Source organism: Hyla sarda, chromosome 5, assembly GCF_029499605.1.
Source record: "Hyla sarda isolate aHylSar1 chromosome 5, aHylSar1.hap1, whole genome shotgun sequence".
NCBI classification, from domain to species: Eukaryota; Metazoa; Chordata; class Amphibia; order Anura; family Hylidae; genus Hyla; species Hyla sarda.
The window spans coordinates 49,544,824-49,568,456 of record NC_079193.1 but is presented as its reverse complement, the minus strand read 5'-3'; the positions used below and the strand labels follow the sequence as shown (position 1 = coordinate 49,568,456).

General features: G+C 47.2%; 1 protein-coding gene across 4 annotated transcripts in view; it reads right to left on the bottom strand.

Annotated features, from left to right (window-relative positions):
* CCNY (cyclin Y) overlaps window positions 1–23,633 on the bottom strand; it is a 230,296-nt gene that overhangs the window by 178,247 nt on the left and 28,416 nt on the right. Inside the window, exon 1 of one of the 4 annotated variants that reach the window (XM_056519490.1) lies at window positions 10,154–10,613. The exons of the other annotated variants lie outside the window; for them this stretch is intronic. Coding sequence (XP_056375465.1) covers window positions 10,154–10,307 — 154 coding nt within the window. The 5' untranslated portion in view covers window positions 10,308–10,613. Of the gene's footprint in view, window positions 1–10,153; window positions 10,614–23,633 lie in introns of those variants that run through there. 4 annotated transcript variants of the gene reach the window in all.

Genomic DNA, 23,633 nt, shown 5'->3' with positions numbered 1-23,633 from the left:
ACATGGCTTTTTTTTGGACTAAAAACTCTGTGGCCAGATGTTAGTTGGGAGTCATACACCGTGTTTCTTTGCTTTTTTTTGTGTGTGTTTGTGTGTGTGTGTGTATTTTTGTACAACAATGTTTTGTTTTGTTTTTTAAACGCTGTAGGTATGGCTTTTTATTTTCCAAGAAATTGTGGCAAAAATACAACGCAATATGTACATTTTTTCCCCTCAAATCCATGTGTCACATGATGAAAGAATGAGAAAAATGCAGGGAACAAAACGCCACATAATAAACGTCTACGCTAAAACACCATTTTTTAAGAAGAAGAAGAAAAAAAGGCCACAAAAATCATGGAGGAGAGAAAAATAAAACAAAAAGTAACGTTTGTTCATAGCTTAATCCCTTAGCCTCTTAAGGACTCAGCCCATTTTCACCTTAAGGACTCAAAACAATCTTTGTTTTTGCACTTTAGTTTTTTCCTCCTCACCTTCTAAAATCCTAGCGTGTTAAATTTTGCACCTAGAGACCCATATAAGGGCTTGTTTTTTTGCATCACCAATTGTACTTTGTAATGACATCACTTATTTTATAACATAATCTGCCGGAAATTTTTTTTTATTATTTGTGGGGTGAAATAAAAAAAAAATTTTTTTGCTAATTTTTAGGGCTTCTTTTTCTACGCAGTGCACTTTTCTGTAAAAATGACACCTTATCTTTATTCTGTAGGTCCATACAGTTACAAGGATACCCAATTTATGTAGGTTTTATTTATTTTACTACTTTAAAAAAAATTATAACTACCGTATATACTCGAGTATAAGCCGACCCGAGTATAAGCCGAGACCCCTAATTTCAACCCAAAATCCCAGGAAAAGTTATTGACTCGAGTATAAGCCTAGGGTGGGAAATACCTCATCCCCCCCTGTCATCATCCAGACCCGTCATTAACATCCTCATCATCCCCTTGTCATCATCCCACACATCCCCCCTTCATCATCCCCTTGTCATCATCCCACACATCCCCTTATCATCCCACACATCCCCCCTTCATCATCATCCCACACATCCCCCCTTCATCATCCCCTTGTCATCATCCCACACATCCCCTTATCCCACACATCCCCCCTTCATCATCCCCTTGTCATCATCCCACACATCCCCTTATCCACACATCCCCCCTTCATCATCCCCTTGTCATCATCCCACACATCCCCTTATCCCACACATCCCCCCTTCATCATCCCCTTGTCATCATCCCACACATCCCCCCTTCATCATCCCCTTGTCATCATCCCACACATCCCCTTATCATCCCACACATCCCCCCTTCATCATCCCCTTGTCATCATCCCACACATCCCCTTATCATCCCACACATCCCCCCTTCATCATCCCCTTGTAATCATCCCACACCCCCCCCCCCCTTCATCATCCTCTTCTCATCATTCGCCCTCAGTGGTCTTCAACCTGCGGACCTCCAGAGGTTTCAAAACTACAACTCCCAGCAAGCCCGGGCAGCCATCGGCTGTCCGGGCTTGCTGGGAGTTGTAGTTTTGAAACCTCCGGAGGTCCGCAGGTTGAAGACCACTGCGGCCTTCAACATGCGGACCTCCAGAGGTTTCAAAACTACAACTCCCAGCAAGCCCGGGCAGCCATCGGCTGTCCGGGCTTGCTGGGAGTTGTAGTTTTGAAACCTCCGGAGGTCCGCAGGTTGAAGACCACTGCGGCCTTCAACATGCGGACCTCCAGAGGTTTCAAAACTACAACTCCCAGCAAGCCCGGGCAGCCATCGGCTGTCCGGGCTTGCTGGGAGTTGTAGTTTTGAAACCTCCGGAGGTCCGCAGGTTGAAGACCACTGCGGCCTTCAACATCATCCAGCCCCCTCTCACCCCCTTTAGTTCTGAGTACTCACCTCCGCTCGGCGCTGGTCCGGTCCTGCAGGACTGTCCGGTGAGGAGGTGGTCCGGTGAGGAGGTGGTCCGGGCTGCTATCTTCACCGGGGGCGCCTCTTCTCCGCGCTTCCGGCCCGGAATAGAGCCGTTGCCTTAACAACGACGTATCTGCGTCGTTGTCAAGGCAACGTGACTATTCTGAGGCCGGGCCCGAAGCGCTTAGAAGAGGCCTCCCCGGTGAAGATAGCAGCCCGGACCACCTCCTCACCGGACCACCTCCTCACCGGACAGCCCTGCAGGACCGGACCAGCGCCGAGCGGAGGTGAGTACTCAGAACTAAAGGGGGTGAGAGGGGGCTGGATGATGTTGAAGGCCGCAGTGGTCTTCAACCTGCGGACCTCCGGAGGTTTCAAAACTACAACTCCCAGCAAGCCCGGACAGCCGATGGCTGCCCGGGCTTGCTGGGAGTTGTAGTTTTGAAACCTCTGGAGGTCCGCAGGTTGAAGACCACTGCGGGTGGGGGAGTTCACTCGAGTATAAGCCGAGGGGGGTGTTTTCAGCACGAAAAATCGTGCTGAAAAACTCGGCCTATACTCGAGTATATACGGTACATGCACCAAAATGAGTATGTTTAAAATTTTCGTCTTCTGACTCCCATTACTTTTTTATTTTTCAGCGTAAGGGGCTATATGAGGGCTTATTTTTTGCACCGTGACTTTAGTTTTTATCGGTACCATTTTAGTTTTGATGGGACTTTTTGATCACTTTTTACTAATATTTTTATGGTATATGAAGTGACCAAAAAAAATCACAATTTTGGACTTTGGTATTTCTTTTACGCGTACGCCATCGACCGTGCAGTTTAGCTAACCTTATATTTTAATAGTTGGAGATTTACGCACGCGGCGGTACCACATGATGGGTGGTGATTAAAACTTTATTAGGGGGGGGGGCTTATTCACATGTATTCTTTTTTTTTTAACACAGGGGGCTATACCATGCAGTCTTCTTATTGCATACACTGATCGGATGACCATGAGGCAGGTGAGGACCATCCTGTCGTCCAGTAAGCTGATCGGGACATCGCGATTCTGTCGCGATAGTCCAGATCAGCTCTGCTGAGCTGCACGGATAGTTTTTCTTTCACTTTAGATGCCGCAATCAACTTTGATCACGGCATCTAAAGGGTTAATGCAGGGCATCGGCCCGATAGGTGGTGCCTGGCATTAGCCGTGGGTCCCGGCTGCCCGCAGCAACCGGGACCCATGGGTTTCAACCCGTTCTCCACTCGTGAGAATGGTTTAAACCCTGTTAGCGGACTCAAGACTGAGTCCTTAAGTACCAGGACGTCAGGGCATACCTGTATGCCCTGCGTCCTTAAGGGGTTAATGCAGATGTGGTCCATACAGAATTACCCCTTCCCCAACATACACCCTGTTCCACATTATTATGCAAATTCTATTTAAGTGTCACAAAGATTAAATATTTAGTATTTCAGTTTAACTCATGGATGACATTGTTTCTCAGGGCCGTTTTGATCACTGAAAACAATCTCGGACACCTGTGATAATTAGATTGGCAGGTGAGCCCAATTTAAGGAAAAACTACTAAAGGTGGATGTTCCACATTATTAAGCAGAGCACCATTTGCAAGCAATATGGGGAAGAAAAGGGATCTCTCTGCTGCCGAAAATAGTGAAATAGTCCAATGCCTTGGACGAGGTATGAAAACATTAGATATTTCACGAAAACTTAAGCGTGATCAACGCACTATTAAGAGATTAGTGGCTGATTCAAAGCACAGACGGGTTTGTGCAGATAAGGGAACATTGAGGAGGATTTCAGCTAGATCCATGCATCGGATCAAGAGAGCAGCTGCTAAAATACCATTACATAGCAGCAAACAGATATCTGTAGCTGCTGGTGCCTCTGGAGTCCATCGGACATCAAGGTGAGGAGTCCTCCAGAGAGTCTTGCAACTGTGCATAAACCTTCTATTCGGCCACCACTAACCAATGCTCACAAGCAGAAACGGCTGCAGTGGGCAGAAAAGTACATGAAGACTAATTTTCAAACAGTCCTGTTCATTGATGAGTGCCGTGCAACCCTGGATGGTCCAGATGGATGGAGTAGTGGATGGTTGATGGATGGCCACCCTGTTCCAACAAGGCTGCGACGTCAGCAAGGCGGTGGTGGAGTCATGTTTTGGGCCGGAATCATGGGAAGAGAGCTGGTTGGCTCCTTTATGGTTCCTGAAGGTGTAACAATGACCTCTGCAAAGTATATGGAGTTTCTGACAGACAACTTTCTTCCCTAGTACAGAAGGAAGAACTATGCTTTCTGTGATAAAATCATCTTCATGCATGACAATGCACCATCTCATGCTGCAAAGAATACCTCTGCATCAATGGCTGCTATGGGGATAAAATGAGAGACAGTCATGGTGTGGCCTCCATCCTCCCCCTGACCTCAATCCAATTGAGAACCTTTGGAGCATCCTCAAGCAAAAGATCTATGAGGGTGGGAGGCAGTTTACATCCAAATAGCATCTCTGGGAGGCTATTCTGACATCTAGCAAATAAATTCAAGCAGAAACTGTCCAAAAACTCACAAGTTTGATGGATGCAAGACTTGTGAAGCTGCTATCAAATAAGGGGTCCTATGTTAAAATGTAACGTGACCTGTTAAAATGTTTAAAAAGTTAAAATGTTATTAAAAGTTTGATTGAAATAGTTTTTGATTTCAGTAAATATGCTGCAAACACAACAAATGACATTTTTCAATTCTTTACAACCTATAAAGTGTTTTGAAACTCACTGTGCGCAATAATTTAGAACAGCGCATTGTAAGTTTTTATGTTTAAAAAAAATCCTGTTATCATTAGGTTTGTTCAAAAAAATTTGAATTGTACTCTTAATAATTGATAACATGAAAATTATACTGACTTATTTACATGAATTATTTAGGTAAATGAGAAAAATATAATTTGCATAATCATTTGTTAACAGGGTGTATAAGACTGCCCTTTCATGTCCAAGCCATTTAGCTTAGGTTCATATTACGAAATCTCCACCGGTAAAATATTCCGGCCGCAGATTACAAGTGCAGCTGGCGCCAACTGAATTAGTTGGCAATAGGACCACGTGGACATTGTCGTTCCCCAAAGACCACAAAGTAATTTGTGCTGAAGAATTTCCATGACGGAAAATCCTCCCCTGCAATTTGGTCGTGTGGACTGTGCAACAGAATCCCATTGACAGTAGTGGGACTCTGATACACCGGAATTGCTGGGCGGAATTTAAAAGCTAAATTCTGCTTAGAAATTCTGTAATGCGAACCCAGCCTTAGTCCAGTCACCTTCATGTGCATTTGTTTGGTGCAATTATGGCCAACTATGGCCAAGATCATCTGAAAGTCATGACTAAACTTGTCACACAGGTATGGCTACAAAAATGAAGCACTTCACCTCCTGCTCTTTCATAACCTTAAGGGGCTAAAGCTTCTATATCATTAATGATAACAGAGAGGACTATATGACAGCCACAGCGTCAGAAGGCAGCTGTATATAAAACATAGTACAACTCATATAAGGCCTCCTTCACACACTGCATCAGGAGTGCGGATGACAGGCGCTAGTTTTTCACCAGCTACAGGTCTATATTCATGCTAGAATTTAGTTGTATTATCATTATAGATAAGTGCATACAAGGATTTTACCTTTCATTTTAGTTGGTGGTGTCTCCCATTTGGGTCAATGGATTAAAAAGAAAAAAGTACATGGTGTAATCTATATTCCAGAAAGCACCTGTCCCTATGTATTTGAGCAATCTAGACCTTGCTAGAAACAGTATAGATAGGCAAAAACATGTATCAGTATACACGTATCAAGCAGGCAGAACAACTGTATCACAAAACAGTGCAGAAAACGTGTACAATATTTTGAGAATCAAAATATTTAGGTTAATCAGGCTACTGAGGAATGCGACATTAAGTCGTGAAACGCGTTTAGCCTTGTCTTACATCCATTTGCCATCCCTATCTCAAATTTGGCTTGACACCTGTATCAGCCGATACTACCTGGACAGCGCTGTAGGACCCGGACTAGTGGACCACTGTGAATTAACACGCCATTCACACGCCACGAGGACGCCGGGCAGCGGCTGCCGTTTTCTCCATAGACCGGCCACTAAGCTGTGCGAAGCACGATACTCCCACCTGGCTACGATCTATTACCCAGCGGCTTACATTATCGTAATCGGGATCATCACATCGTCCCAACCACGGCACGATAAGTACCTCTTTACCCATACCAGGGCAGTGATCGATCCGGTCCGTGCGGGCACTGGGCTCCCACAGTCCCTGGAGACTGCAACTTTGGAGATATACAGCCGCCGATCATCACGGTGAACATAAGCATAAGGTACTGTGCCTGATCTCACATAAGCAACTGTATCTTGCTATCAATATTGTTATTTCTACAAACATTTGTTGTGGGACACAAGTAGATAAGATCGAGCAATTACAATGAAACATTGAAACATTTATCACAGCTCAAGGTGACTGTATTTTATATAGGAGTATCATTGGAGCACACAGTCTCTCCGATCACCGGATTTTTCATTTAATATTGTTGCTATTCACATCATTTTTTCGGCTACAAAGGACTATTTTTGTAATTTGAGATAGTTGGCATTTTTTATTATTTTATTGGAATATTTTTATCGCATGCCTGAGCAAGGGCCCTGCCCAGGCATCAATCAGTTTTATTTTTAATAAATGCATATGATTGTTTAAGTATTATCATTTTCTGCAGGCTTATTCATTATTTTTTTTTTTTTTAACAAATTATTAATATTCACATTTTTTCCTATTTATCACTTTGATTTCATCCTTTTTTCTTCGATACTGTGCACTTTTATTTATTTTTTATTTTTCCTCATTGATTTATCATTTTCTTCTCCCCTTTCTCTTTTTCATTTTTATTTATTTTTTACTGTTGTCTTTATTTTTATTTTTATTTTTATTTCACATATCACTGTACATTTTTTATTCGAAACCACTTATTTTTCCCTTTTTTTCTTTCCCCTTTTTTCAGTACTTATTTTCACTACTTCTTGAGGACTGGTTATATAATTCTCTCTTATTATATTTCTTTTAGTTTTTGGAATTCTGCCACTGCAGTTTTTGAGCCAAATTCAGAAGTGGATCCATAAGGGAGGAGAAGTGTAAGTCCTTCCTTTATATGTCCTATTCCTTTTGAATACATTTCTGGCTTTGGCTCAAAAATGATCATTTTTAAACTCCTGATCGATATTTATATAAACTAGAAACCATGTATTCAAAGGAAACATTTCTCAACATTACCGAGCCCTCAACATTGACTACATCCACGGCGGCAACCAGACGGAATCCAAGATCAAGGTAAGGCCTGGATAGTTGCTATTAAAGGGGTTATCCACCATAAGGTGATTTTAGTAGGTACCTGGCAGGCAGTAATGGGCATGCTTAGGAAGGATCTGCGCTTCCCTTGGGGCTAAATGGCTATGTTGTGAGATTACCATAATACTGTGGCTAGCTTTTTGTGAACTTGTATTTCCTGTTTGAGTTTATTTTTTGCCTACAAATCCCATAATTCCATTTTTCTCCCTCCTACACATCAGCCACCCCACCCATTGAAACATAAATGAGCTGCATCCATTCAAAAGATCTGTGGTTTTCAATCAGGGTGCCTACAGCTGTTGCATTAGTTGCAGATAGATCTCTCTCCCACCAAGCGATCGCTTCACCCATTGAAGCAGACAGGCTCCCTGTCATCAGCTGACTAGTGAGTCAGGTCTCGGCTGCATTGCAACCTGGGAAAAATCTGAGACAACAGTCATTTTGTATGCTGGTAAAAATAAATATTGGAGTGAAAATCACAGAAGAATTGTGAGAAAACTGTCACACACAGGTACAGACACTATATTATGAACTACACTAACTTTACAGCCCCTGTAGCATAGTCAAATAAAAAATAAATAAATTCTGGAATACTCCTTTAAGCTGTTGCAAAACTACAACCCCCAGCAAGTCAGCAGGAAAACAGGGATGTTGTAAATAATCCCCATGATTCCAGACATACTTTTTATATTTCAGTAGTCCTCTCCATTGGCGAAATATAAGCTTTTTTTGTTAATATGCAAATTGAGCCTAATTTGTATATTATAGGAGTAGTGCAGTGAAAAATAACTTCTCCCCTATCCGCAGGGGTCCCCAGCGGTCAAACCCCCGGCAATCTATAACTCATCTCCTAGCCTTCGTATAGGGGATAAGTTATATTTCACTACACTAGTTTAAAATAAAATAAAGTTTTATATCTCACCAATGGAGAGGATAGAGCTGGGTGGTATGACCAAATATGTGTATCATGGTATTTTTTGTAACTTATGGCAGTCCCACGGTATGTAACGGTATTTCTCCCCCCCCAAATCATGTGACCCGCGAGCGCTGTTCTGCTCCCCCCCCCCCCCCAATTAATTATCAGCCCAGCGCTGCGCTGTCCCCATCGGGGTACTAATCACATGTCACCCGCAAGCACTGCTGGCTTTTTACATGACAGTGCGCTCAACCTATTACCGGCCGAAGCGGAACATCGCTGCGGCCGGTGATAGGCTGACGGATCTCTAACGTTTCCGTCCCCAGGAAGTAGGTGAGGCCGGTACCGGACCAACAGAGGAAGGTGAGTTAAAGTTTATTTTCTTTATCTTTTGCAGCCCAAGCATAGGGATACAGCGTACAGTACAGAGTTCCAACGCCGGCGGCCCGCAACAAACAGGAGGGCAAGGAGGGCAGCGCTTGCGGGTGACATGTGATTAGTACCCCGATGGGCATAGCGCAGCGCTGGGTTGATAATTCATTCATTCCCAAGGGGAGGGGCCCAACCAGTATTGCGGTATGGGAAAAATTCATATCATGCAGGACAAAAATTTTGGTATTCGGTATGAACCGTTATACCGCCCAGCACTAGGAGAGGTCTACTGAAATAAAAAAAAAAAGTATGCCCGCAATTATAGTGACTAGCCCTATCTGGCTGTTCCGCTATAATATGTAATCTGTACCCAACAAAGTGGCACTTTCTCATAACACTGTATCTGGGCACTGTATCTACCATACGCTATATTGGGCAGTATCAAGGTATATTCCTTTCCCTCCTTCCCCATTCATGACAGAGTGAACCACATGCCTTGACCAGGCCCCTGTATATAGTAAGTATCAGAGGAATAGCTAGCAGCTCCTGGGCCGCAGGGCAAAATCTGTAACAGGTCCCCCTCCTACCATGTGTGGTGTCCTCTTATGTGGCAGAGGCCTCCCCTCTGGGCCCAGGGGCGACTGCCGCCTCTGCATCCCCTAAAGCAGTAGTCTCCCAACTGTGGACCTCCAGATGTTGCAAAACTACAACTCCCAGCATGTCTGGCCCGCCATTGGAGTTGCAGTTTTGCAACATCTGGGAGGTCCGCAGTTTGGAAACCAATGACACCCCTGCTATGTATAAAGTTGGCTACACATTGGTCAACATGCCCCAATCCATTCATCATTTTCACTACCAAGAATACATGAAGTTCTTGCAACTATCAGAAACCACCCCCCCCCCCCCCCTGAAAGTCAACACGAATTGATGCGAATAACATTAATGTGAATCTCCGCACATACTTTACAGCCCTGATCCAATTGTATCGAGGTCTAATGACAATGTGACAGTAATAGTACATCCTGTTGCAACCAATAGAACTGATGTTTATCAATTGTTTTTGCAACATTATCATGTGGTTACATTGTATCATTTATCCTATGCATAACAGTATTTTCCAAACCAGGGTGCCTCCAGCTGTTGCAAAACTACAACTTTCAGCATGCCCGGACAGCCTTCGGCTGTCCGGGCATGCTGAAAGTTGTAGTTTTGCAACAGCTGGAGGCACAGAACACCATGCCAATCCTTGCTTACAGTGACAGTACAGTAAATCAATGCATTCAGTTCCTTTTCTATCCTCTCATCCTAGGCTGGTGTGGGTCACTTTAGATAAATCCAGCTGTCAATCATCAATCCACCCACTGTACAGAGATCACAGAGAGGTTCTGCAGCAGCTAGAGTGCAAGTGAGGCCCACTGCTGGGCAGCAGAGAGCATTACAAGGCATCCAGTCCATTGTGACAGGCTAGCATCCCCCCCAGTGGGTACCCTCCTCTCGCAGAGCATTGTCTTGCACAGCATGCAGCTGCATCCCCTCCCCACCCCCTTACCGTCTATGTTTTCCCGGTCACTGATGTGCTGCAGGTTGCACCCGGTATCCTCCCTGCTGATGTCCTGCTCTGGCCGGTAGGACTCCAGTCTGGAGTGGGCATTTCTCCGCAGCTTGGGGCTGGAAGACACACAGCAGGATGTGGTGTTCCCCATGCTGGATCCCCCCTGGTATCTTCCCCTCCTCCTCTCAGCAGATCACAGCAATGATGGGGAGGAATGAGTAGAATGCACCCCCCTGTGTGTCAGCTTCAGATGCCAGGGCTGGGGTGGTGGTGGTGTTAGCAGGGCATCTCCAGGTGCAGGGTGGGGGCTGATCCCTCTAGATCATGAGCCCCTCATGGTGGATCCAGCACACAGGCATCTCCCCGGCTGGCTCATCATTAATAGGATCCTGTATTCATGAGGCTTCTCGTCCCTGATACACGGGGGCTCCTCCTCACTCTCCTCCCAGCACCATCACCACACAGCCCGGGGCTGTCACTGCAGAAAGGTTCCGGTTCAAAGGGGAGGAAGCCGGTGAGGGAAGCCTAGACGATGGGGAGGGAGATAGTGAGGGGAGCCCGGATAATGAGGGGGGAAGATGGTGAGGGGGGCCCGGATAATGAGGGGGAAGATGGTGAGGGGAGCCCGGATAATGAGGGGGAAGATGGTGAGGGGAGCACGGATAATGAGGGGGAAGATGGTGAGGGGAGCCCGGATAATGAGGGGGGAAGATGGTGAGGGGAGCCCGGATAACGGGGGAGAAGATGGTGAGGGGGGCCCGGATAATGAGGGGGAGATAGTGAGGGGAGCCCGGATAATGAGGGGGAAATAGTGAGGGGAGCCCGGATAATGAGGGGGAAAGATGGTGAGGGGAGCCCGGATAATGAGGGGGAAGATAGTGAGGGGAGCCCGGATAATGAGGGGGGAAGATGGTGAGGGGAGCCCGGATAATGAGGGGGAAGATGGTGAGGGGAGCCCGGATAATGAGGGGGAAGATGGTGAGGGGAGCCCGGATAACGGGGGAGAAGATGGTAAGGGGGGCCCGGATAATGAGGGGGAGATAGTGAGGGGAGCCCGGATAATGAGGGGGAAGATAGTGAGGGGAGCCCGGATAATGAGGGGGGAAGATGGTGAGGGGAGCCCAGATAATGAGGGGGGAAGATGGTGAGGGGAGCCCGGATAATGAGGGGGAAGATGGTGAGGGAAGCCCGGATAATGAGGGGGAAGATGGTGAGGGGAGCCCGGATAATGAGGGGGGAAGATGGTGAGGGGAGCCCGGATAATGAGGGGGGAAGATGGTGAGGGGAGCCCGGATAATGAGGGGGGAAGATGGTGAGGGGAGCCCGGATAATGAGGGGGGAAGATGGTGAGGGGAGCCCGGATAATGAGGGGGGAAGATGGTGAGGGGAGCCCGGATAATGAGGGGGGAAGATGGTGAGGGGAGCCCGGATAATGAGGGGGGAAGATGGTGAGGGGAGCCCGGATAATGAGGGGGGAAGATGGTGAGGGGAGCCCGGATAATGAGGGGGGAAGATGGTGAGGGGAGCCCGGATAATGAGGGGGAAGATGGTGAGGGGAGCCTGGATAATGAGGGGGGAAGATGGTGAGGGGAGCCTGGATAATGAGGGGGAAGATGGTAAGGGGGGCCCGGATAATGAGGGGGAAGATGGTGAGGGAAGCCCGGATAATGAGGGGGAAGATGGTGAGGGGAGCCCGGATAATGATGGGGAAGATGGTGAGGGGAGCCCGGATAATGATGGGGAAAATGGTGAGGGGAGCCCGGATAATGATGGGGAAGATGGTGAGGGGAGCCTGGATAATGAGGGGGAAGATGGTGAGGGGAGCCCGGATAATGGGGGGGGTTTGAATTCACAATGGCGATTTGCGGCGATTCCGGGTCATATCCCCCTGAATGGATATAAGTGAGGTGGCAGGGGTGCCAGTCAGTACATGCTGGGAGTTGTAGTTTTGCAACAGCTGGAGGCACACTGGTTGATAAATACTGAGTTAGGTAACAGAACCTAACTGAAGGTTTTCCAACCAGTGTGCCTCCAGCTGTTGCAAACGTACAACTCCCAGCAGGCACGGTCTGTTAGCGCATTCTGGGAGTTGTAGTTTTGCAATACCTGGAGGTTTGTAAGAACATACCCCATATGTGGATGTAAAGTGTTTTGCGGGCGAACTACAATGCTCAGAAGAGAAGGAGCGCCATTGGGCTTTTGAAGAGAAAATTTGTCTAGAATTGAAGGCCACGTGTGTTTACAAAGCCCCCATAGTGCCAGAACAATGGACCCCCCCCCCCATAAGTGACCCCATGGAAACTACACTCCTCATGTAATGTAAATGTAATTTTTCATTTGAACAGCCCACTGTTCCAAAAATCTGTCAAACACCAGTGGGGTGTAAATGCAGTGTGAGGGGGTGAAGTTTCCAAAATGGGGTCATATGTGGGGGCTCTGTCCACTGTTCTGGCACCACGGGGGGCTTTGTAAACGCACATGGCCCCTGACTTCCATTCTGAACAAATTCTCTCTCCAAAAGCTCAATGGCGCTCCTCCTCTTCTGAGCATTGTAGTGTGCCAGCAGAGCACTTGACGTCCACACAATGGGTATTTTTTCCTATTACCCATTGTAAAAATGTAAAATTTGGGGAAAAACCAGCATTTTAGGGAAAAAAAATGTTTTTTTAATTTACAAAAAGTCGTCAAACACCTGTGGGATGTTAAGGCTCACTGTACCCCTTTTTACGTTGCTTGAGGGATTTAGTTTCCAAAATAGTATGCCATGTGGGTTTTTTATTTATTTTTTATTTATTTTTTGCTGTTCTGGCACAATGGGGCATGGCCTCCAAAAACCATTTCAGCGAAATCCACTCCAAAATCCCATTGTTGCTCCTTCCCTTCTGAGCCCTCTACTGCGCCCGCCAAACACTTCACATACACATATGAGGAATTTCCTTACTCTAGAGAAATTGGGTTCCAAATTTTGGGGGGCTTTTTCTCCTATTACCCCTTGTAAAAATTCAAAAACTGGGTCTACAAGAACATTCGAGTGTAACAAATGAAGATTTAGAATTTTTTCCTTCACTTTGCTGCTATTCCTGTGAAACACCTAAAGGGTTAACAAACATTCTGAATGTCATGTTGAATACTTTGAGGGGTGCAGTTTCTCTAATGGGGTCAATGATAGGGTATTTCTAATATGAAGGCCCTTCAAATCCACTTCAAAACTGAACTTCCAAAAGTAAAAACATGTCAACTTTATGATGCCAATATAAAGTAGACCTATTGTATATGTGAATCAATATATAATTTATTTGGAATGTCTATTTTCCTTACAAGTAGAGAGTTTCAAAGTTAGAAAAATGCAACATTTTCTAGTTTTTAATGAAATTTGGAAATTTTTCACCAAGAAATGATGCAAGTATCGACGAAAATGTACTACTATGTTAAAGTAGAATATGTCACGAAGAACAATCTCAGAATCAAGTTCATAAGTAAAAGCATCCCAGAGTTATTAATGCTTAAAGTGACAGTGGTCAGATGTGCAAAAAATGCTCGGGTCCTTAAGGTGAAAATGGGCTGGGTCCTTAAGGGGTTAAACAACATAATGTAACTCCAAGTCAATGACACTTCTGTGAAATTACACTGTCCACTCAGGAAGCAACACTGATTAACAATCAATTTCACATGCTGTTGTGCAAATGAAACAGACAACAGGTGGAAATTATAGGCAATTAGCAAGACACCCTCAATAAAGGAGTGGTTCTGCAGGTGGTGACCACAGACCACTTCTCAGTTCCTATGCTTCCTGGCTGATGTTTTGGTCACTTTTGAATGCTGGTGGTGCATTCACTCTGAGACGGAGTCTACAACCCACACAAGTGGCTCAGGTAGTGCAGCTCATCCAGGATGGCACATCAATGCGAGCTGTGGCAAGATGTTTGCTGTGTCTGTCAGCACAGTGTCCAGAGCATGGAGGCACTACCAGGAGACAGGCCAGTACATCAGGAGACGTGGAGGAGGCCGTAGGAAGGCAACAACCCAGCAGCAGGACCGCTACCTCTGCCTTTGTGCGCGGAGGAGCAGTGCCAGAGCCCTGCAAAATGACCTACAGCAGGCCACAAATGTGCATGTGTCCACTCAAGCGGTCAGAAACAGACTCCATGAGGGTGGTATGAGGGCCCGACGTCCACAAGTGGGGGTTGTGCTTAAAGCCCAACACCGTGCAGGACGTTTGGCATTTGCCAGGAACATCAAGATTGGCAAATTCGCCACTGGTGCTCTGTGCTCTTCACAAATGAAAGCAGGTTAACACTGAGCACATGTGACAGAGTCTGGAAATGCTGTGAAGAACGTTCTGCTGCCTGCAACATCCTCCAGCATGACCGGTTTGGCGGTGGTCAGTAATGGTGTGGGGTGGCATTTCTCTGGGGGTCGCACAGCCCTCCATGTGCTTGCCAGAGGAAGCCTGACTGCCATTAGTTACCGATATGAGATCCTCAGACCCCTTGTGAGACCATATGCTGGTGCGGTTGGCCCTGGGTTCCTCCTAATGCAAGATAATGCTAGACCTCGTGGCTGGAGTGTGTCAGCAGTTCCTGCAAGAGGAAGGCATTTATGCTATGGACTGGCCCGCCCCTTCCCCAGACCTGAATCCGATTGAGCACATCGGGGACATCATGTCTCGCTCCATCCACCAACACCATGTTGCCCCACAGACTGTCCAGGAGTTGGCGGATGCTTTAGTCCAGGTCTGGGAGGACATTGCTCAGGAGCATGCCCAGGCATTGTAGGGAGGTCATAGGGACACATGGAGGCCACACACACTACTGTAAAGACGAAAGTATTTCATACGATTAGTTCATTCAGATCTAGGATGTGTTATCTTCAGTGTTCCCTTTATTTTTTTGAGCAGTGTACTTTAAACAATATTGACTGTGACTGCTGTCATGTGCAATACACTATCCTCACTGATTTGATGGGGGCACATTATAGATAGTACTTTATATTAAACAATATTTTTTTTGCAATATGTGTTGATGTGCAAAACACTATCCTCACTGACCTGATGAGGGGCGCATTACATAAAGCATGTTTTACAATATTGACTGACACTATTCTCACTGACCTGATGGGGGCACATTATAGAAAGTATATTAAACAATACTGACTATGACTGCTATCATGTGCAATGTGTGTAGATGTGCAATGCACCATCTTCACTGAGCTGTTGGGGCACATTGTAGAAAGCATGGTATACAATATTGACTCTGACTGCTTTCGTTTACAAAATGTGCAATGCACTATGCTCATTGACCTGTTGGGGGCACATTATAAAAAGCCTGTTTAACAATATTGACTGACTGCTGTCATGTGCAATGTGTGCAGCCTTGCAATGCACTATCCTAACTGACCTGAAGGGGCGCATAATAGTATATCAAACAATATTGACTGACTGTTGTGCGTAGATGTGCACTGCACTATCCTCACTGACCTGATGGGGGTGCATTATAGAAAACATGTTTTGCAATATAAATGCTGTCATGTGCAATGCACTATGTTCATTGACCTGATGGGGGCACAGTAGAGACAGGGTTTTACAATAGTGAGTATGACTACTGTCATGTGCATTGTCAGTGACCAGCTAGGGAGCCAGTAAAGAAGGTTTTTACATTATTAACAATGACTGCTGTCATGTGCAGATGTGCACTATCTTCACTGACCTGATGGGGGCACAATAGAGACAGGCTTTTACAAAATTGACTATAACTGCTGTCATGTGCAATGATATGTGTAGATGTGCATTGCACTACTATCACTCACCAGCTGGGGGGAGGGGGCAGTAGAGACCGAGGATTTTTTACCATATTGTTATTAGTAGCTGTGAAATGTACGCTCCTCACCGACCAGCTAGGGGAATGAGCAGTAGAGGCAGGGGATTTTACTATATTGCCTGTGACTGCTGCCATATACAATGTGTGCAACTGTACAATGCACTATTATCAGTGACCTGCTGGGGTACATATTTTTTACTTAAGTACGTCACTATGTAAAGGCAGCCTTTTATGAGTGTAAAATAATAAAATACACTATAATCACCTTGCCGAGTCCAGGAGTTATTTTGGATTTCAACCTATACTCTCATGACCAGGCGCAGCATGCCTGGTCCACAGTTCGTAACAGTAAGGAGCACAATACATAGTACAGTACATAGCTGCTTACTGTAGAGCAGTGTTTCCCAACCTTTTTCGGGTCGGGGCACACCTCGGAAATTTTTTTTTCCTCGGGGCACCGCTACCGAGGTTGACAAGCAAGAAAAAAAAAAAAAAAAGGAAAAAACGATAAAAAAACGCAATGCACTATATCTATTTATGTAGTTTAAAGTGCTGCTTTATACAGCAACTCACCAATGACGTCTTCTCTAATTTGCATTGTTGCCTTCTCTTCTCCATCTGGTCTGGGCCATCATCATGATTTCTTCCACACACAATTCTTCACCTTTAAACCTGCAAAACAAATCTATTAGGCGCCAAACTTTTTTTTCTTTTTTTTTTTACATGGGTGACAGAGGGGTGTAGAAGAGTGGATATGGGTGACAGAGGGGTGGACATGGGTGACAGAAGGGTTTAGAGGAGTGGACATGGGTGACAGAGGGGTTTAGAGGGGTGTAGAGGAGCGTACATGGGTGACGGAGGGGTGTAGAGGAGCGTTCAGAGGGGTGTAGAGGAGCGTACATGGGTGACAGGGGTATAGAGGAGCGTACATGGGTGACAGGGGTGTAGAGGAGTGTCCATGGGTGACAGATGGATGTACATGGGTGACAGAGGGGTGTAGAGGAGTGTACATGGGTGACAGATGAGTGTGCATGGGTGACAGAGGGGTGTAGAGGAGTGTACATGGGTGACAGATGGGTGTACATGGGAGACAGAGGGGTATAGAGGACTGTACATGAGTGACAGAGGGGTATAGAGGAGTGTACATGGGTGACAAGAGGGGTGTAGAGGAGTGTACATGGCTGACAGGGGTGTAGAGGAGCATACATGGGTGAAAGGGATGTAGAGGAATGTACAAAGGGGTGTATAGGAGCGTACATGGGTGACGGGTGTAGAGGAGTGGACAGATGGGTGTAGAGGAGTGTACGTGGGTGACAGAGGGGTGTAGAGGAGTGTACATGGTTGACAGATGGGTGTACATGGGTGACAGAGGGGTGTAAAGGAGTGTACATGGGTGACAGGGGTGTAGAGGAGCATACATGGGTGAAAGGGGTGTAGAGGAGCGTACATGGGTGAAAGGGTTGTAGAGGAGCGTACATGGGTGACAGGGGTGTTGAGGAGTGTACAGAGTGGTGTTGAGTGTACAAAGGGGTGTAGAGTAGTGTACATGTGTGACAAATGGGTGTAGAGGAGTGTACATGGGTGACAGAGGGGTATAGAGGAGTGTACATGGGTGACGGGTATAGAGGAGTGTACATGGGTGACAGAGGGTGTAGAGGAGCATACATGGGTGAAAGGGGTGTAGAGGAATGTACAAAGGGGTGTATAGGAGCGTAGATGGGTGACAGGGGTGTAGAGGAGTGGACAGATGGGTGTAAAGGAGTGGACATGAGTGACAGAGGGGTGTAGAGGAGTGTACATGAGTGACAGGGGTGTAGAGGAGTGTACATGGGTGACAGAGGGGTATAGAGGAGTGTACATGTGTGACAGATGGGTGTAGAGGAGTGTACATGGGTGACAGAGGGGTATAGAGGAGTGTACATGGGTGACAGAGGGGTGTAGAGGAGTGTACATGGGTGACAGGGGTGTAGAGGAGTGTACATGTGTGACAGATGGGTGTAGAGGAGTGTACATGTGTGACAGGGGTATAGAGGAGTGTACATGGGTGACAGGGGTATAGAGGAGTGTACATGGGTGACAGGGGTATAGAGGAGTGTACATGAGTGACAGAGGGGTATAGAGGAGTGTATATGGGTGACAGGGGTGTAGAGGAGTGTACATGGGTGAAAAAGGGGTATAGAGGAGTGTACATGGGTGACAGAGGGGTATAGAGGAGTGTACATGGGTGACAGAGGGGTGCAGAAGAGTGTACATGGGTGACAGGGATGTAGAGGAGCATTCATGGGTGAAAGGGGTGTAGAGGAGCGTACATGGGTGACAGGGGTGTAGAGGAGTGTACAGAGTGGTGTTGAGGAGTGTACAAAGGGGTGTAGAGGAGTGTACATGGGTGACGGGTGTAGAGGAGTGTACATGGGTGACAGAGGGGTGTAGAGGAGTGTACATGGGTGACAAAGGGGTGTAGTTGAGTGTACATGGGTGACAGAGGGGTGTTGAAAAGTGTACATGGGTGACAGAGGGGTGTAGAGGAGTGTACATGGGTGACAGAGGGGTGTAGAGAAGTGTACATGGGTGACAGAGGGGTGTAGAGAGGTGTACAAGGGTGATAGATGGGTGTAGAAGAGTGAACATGGGTGACGGGGGCATAGGGGTGACAGAGGGGTGGACAGGGGGTGGACATGGGTGACAGGAGGGTGGACAGGGGGTCAGAGGGGTGGACAAGGGGGTAAAAGAGGGACAGGAGTGACAGAGGGGTGGACTGGGGTAACAAAGGGACAGATGGGTGAACAGGAGGGTGGACATGGGTGACAGAGTAGACAACGGGGGTACACAGGGGGGTAAACATGAGTGACAGGGATGGACAGGGGAGTGGACAAGGCAGACGTGGATGACAGGAGGGTGGACATGGGTGAGAGGGGGGGTTGACATGGGTGACGGGGATGATAGGTGGGGGGACATGTGTTAGTGCGGGTGGACATGAGTGATGGGGGGTGGACATGGGTGACAGGAAGGTGAACATGGGTGACAGGGAAGGGTGGACATGGGTGACAGGGAAGGGTGGACATGGGTGACAGGGAAGGGTGGACATGGGTGACAAGGATGTGGTCAGAGGGGTGGACAATGGAGGGTGAACATGGGTGACAGGGATGGGCAGGGGTGACAGAGGGTTGGATGGGGGTGGACATGGGAGACAGGGGGTCAGAGGGGTGGACAAGGGTGACAAAGGGACAGATGGGTGAACAGGAGGGTGGACATGGGTGACAGGGTAGACTACGGGGGTAGACGGGGGGGGGGGTAAACATGAGTGACAGGGTTGGACAGGGGAGTGGACAAGGCAGACATGGATGACAGGAGGGTGGACATGGGTGAGAGGGGAGGTGGACATGGGTGACGGGGATGACAGGTGGGGGGACATGTGTGAGAGGGGGTGGACATGGGTGACGGGGATGACAGGTGGGGGGACATGTGTGAAAGGGGGTGGACATGAGTGACGGGGAGGGTGGACATGAGTGACAGGGAGGGTGGACATGGGTGACAGGGGGAGGGTGGACATGGGTGACAGGGGGAGGGTGGACATGGGTGACAGGGGGAGGGTGGACATGGGTGACAGGGGGAGGGTGGACATGGGTGACAGAGGGAGGGTGGACATGGGTGACTGGGTGGCATTACATGGGTGACTGGGTGGGATTACATGGGTGACTGGGTGGGATTACATGGGTGACTGGGTGGGATTACATGGGTGACAGGGGGGGGGAAGGGTGATAGAGATGGACAGGGAGGTGGACAAGGCGGACATGGCTGACGGGGGGGGATGACAGGGGTAGGCAGACATGGCTGACAGGGGGGGACAGAGGGTGGACCTGGGTGACGGGGGGGGGGGGTTTAGACAGGGTTGAGAAGGTGAACAGAGGGGTGGAAAGGGTACGGTACCTTAAGCAAGCCGGCCCGCGCAGCTTGCAGTTCCACAGCAGGCACGGGAGTCCGGCGCAGGTGCAGCTCGTTCCGCCCCAGGCAGGGACCCATTTTCGGCTCCCTGCGCCGTAAGGGAGAGGGGGACGGAGGGTGAAGGAGGGGGACGCGGGGGACACAGGGAACAGAGGAGGAAGGAGGGGGGGGGGACGCGGGAGACGGAGCGGAACACAGGAGACGGGAGGAGATGCAGGGGGACGCTGTGCGCGCAGTGCGCACGCAGACTTCCCTTCCCAGGGCCAGGCAGGGATTTTTTCTGCAGCATTCTAGTTACCACTAACTGAGGAGTAGATTTCCCCAAAGGAAAACCTGTGTCTAGACTTGGCCACAGACAGGAGCAGGTGAGTATAAGGCTATGGAAATTTCACATGTCAGAATTTTCACAACATATGTTTCCACCACGGAATTTCCGTTTCTGGCCTCTGCCGAAAGAATGAACATGTTCATTCTTTTGGAGGAATCTGCTCAGAAATGCATTGCCATTTATGGAGACAACGTATTTTCGAGTGGTCCGTAACAGGAAAGGTTTGCTATGGGGATTTGCTCCTGCTCTGTACAGTTACTGACATGGTCAGAGGTGTCAGCAGAGAGCACTGTGGTCAGACAGAAAAGAACTACACAACTTCCTCTATAGTATACAGCAGCGAATACATACTGGGAGGATAAGAATTTTAGAAGAAGCAATTAGCAAAGTTGCATAACTTTTTGACACCCATTGATTTGAAAACCTCTTTTTCCTCCAGCTTTGAATAGCAAAGCTCCACTCATGTACTGTACATATAGCTATTAGGCTTGTTTCAACCTACAGAGCAACAGAGAGGACATCATATGCAATGCATCCAGCTGGTGTCGCCATTTGGATTTTCTTTGGATCGCCAGACGTATATGGACCATGCCTAAGATAACTGTATTTTATACAAGTTTTAGACACGGACACATTTCTATCCATAATATGGACACAGGCCCAACTGTATCTGATGCACCAATCTGACCACATTATAGGGATCTAAACCCATGTAGAACCATGGTCGGGCTGTAAAATGGATGCAAAAAATGCAATCATGTTATGCTTGTCTGAAACCAACCTTAACGACACAGGACGTAAATGTACGTCCTGGTGAGCTGGTACTTAACACACTAGGACGTACATTTACGTCCTTAGCATAACCGCGAGCATCGGAGCGATGCTCGGGTCATGCGCAGCATGTCCCGGCTGCTGATAGCAGCCAGGGACCCGCCGCTAATGGTCGCGCGGATGTCCGCCATTAACCCGTCAGATGCCGTGATCAATACAGATCACGTCATCTGCAGCATCGCAGTCACTAAAATGGATGCTCGGATCGCCCGCAGCGCTGCCGCGGCGATCCGATCATCCAGCACGGCAGACAGAGGTCCCCTCACCTACCTCCGCTGCCTTCGACTGGTCTACTGCTCTGGTCTGCTATCGAGCAAAAGATGACCGATAATACAGATCAGTGCTATGTCCTATACATAGCACTGAACAATATTAGCAATCGAATGATTGTTATAAATAGTCCCCTATGGGGACTATTAAAGTGTAAAAATAAAAGTAAAGAAATTAAGTTAAAAAAAATTTTTAAAACCCCCTCCCCCAATAAAAACGTAAATTGTCCCATTTTCCATATTTCACCCCAAAAGTGTAAAAAAAAAAAAAAATTTTATATGCATATTTGGTATCGCCACAAGCATAAATATCCGAACTATTAAAATAAAATGTTAATGATACCGTACGGTGAACGGCGTGAACGTAAAAAAAAAGTCCACAATAGCTGCTTTTTTATAACATTTTATTTAAAAGAAAATTGTGGTCGTTGCTACATGACTGAAATGCGTAAAACCCTAATACTAACCTAACAACCAACTGTAACCAATAATCTATCAACCTCAACTAAGCAGTTTGGAGTGTGCCATAACTGCGGCGTAAAGAATATGCCTGGAAAAGAGGGCATACCCTGTGGTAAGTGTGATGGAATGAAAAGAAGGGGGGGCGGGTGGGAGCGAAGAACCCACGGCGTCAATGAAGGGGGGAGAGCCGTGAGTTTTATAGTCATCCCGCTCCTCCCACAATTACAGGCCAGCTGCGCAGGCCTTTCCATTTGTGGTCGTTGCTACATGACTGAAATGCGTAAAACCCTAATACTAACCTAACAACCAACTGTAACCAATAATCTATCAACCTCAACTAAGCAGTTTGGAGTGTGCCATAACTGCGGCGTAAAGAATATGCCTGGAAAAGAGGGCAAAACCCGGATTTAAACAAACATTTGTTTATTGCGGATTACAACACAAGAGACTGGAATGCGCTAGCCATTTCTTTGCGAGGGTTAGGGATATACTGCATGTAGCATCCGCATTTCCAACATCCTAATTTCATGATTACGTGGGCTGGGACCCCGTGCTTAGAATTGGCTGTAGCTGCGCCAATACGGAAGGAGTGATCGGATAATGAAGTCGGGACTCCTCCCAGCGACCCGACCGAAATGCGTAAATGTTTGATGAACTGAGAAGTAGTTAGCGGGTTGGACCTGAAATGGAGTAAAAGGTCGTCAGCTGATAGGTTAACACAGGCATTCAACAATTCACGGAGGACTGTGGCAGGACACCCTTTGTGCACGGTGGGGAAAACCGAACAACCACAGTTTGACCCGGTGACGAGGTCTTGGTCTGACTGGGGGACAGCTGGAAATGATCAGAGACATGTGACAGCTGACTGACCTTAGGATAGGGCGCGTTAATGGTCCGAGTAGTACACTCACCCGCTCTGAGAAACCCATAACAGGCAAGGTACATGGCCGCTTTTAATGTGAGGCTATCACGGATACCCAATGGTGTGGAGTCTAACAAGTCGGACAACTGCCTGAACATGTTGCCTGTGATTGGTTGTCTGACTGGGCTGCGAGGGACTTCCTTCTCAAGGATGCCCTTCAGAGCGGACTTCACCAAGCGAGAAGAGAATATAGAGTAACTACGGGTATTGGTCAAGGATAAATGGTGTTGGATACCGGCTAGATAACTCTTAATAGTATTGTGGGATAAATGCAGTGTGGAATGGCAAAACCCGACATATGCTAATAGGAAGGGAACTGAAATCTTGTCGCCCTCGGCGTGCTTGGATCTGGATTTGGAAAACGAGTTCCACGCCGTACCATAAATTTTTGCGTACTTGCGGACAAGGCATCTGCTGCAATATTCTGGACTCCTTCAACGTGAGCACATGTGAAAGTAAATGTATGTAGTAGGGACAGCCAAACTAACCGTCTAGCCAAGCTCATTTATCTATAACATAGCTGACCGTCTAACACCAGGACAGAGAGAGAGTATCCGAAGACGTGACGGATGAGAATTGTATACGTGACTGGACCTAGACAAGTATGTGCCCGGTGACAAGAGCGAAACGTTATACAAGTACCTTAACAACCTAGAACACCCTGAAGAGCATCTTTAGGAACGAGACTACACAGAGAAAGGAGCGCATCGACAACGCAAGCAATCACAACCTGAAAGCGTATCAGGTTCATGAGGTGATTACTTGGACAACAATAATCAACTCTTTAAACCAGGACAGAGGGAAAGTATCCGAAGACGTGTTGGACGAGAATCGTATGCGTAACCGGGCCTAGACGAGTATGCGCCCGGTGACAAGTGCGAAACGTTATACGAGTATCATATCAACC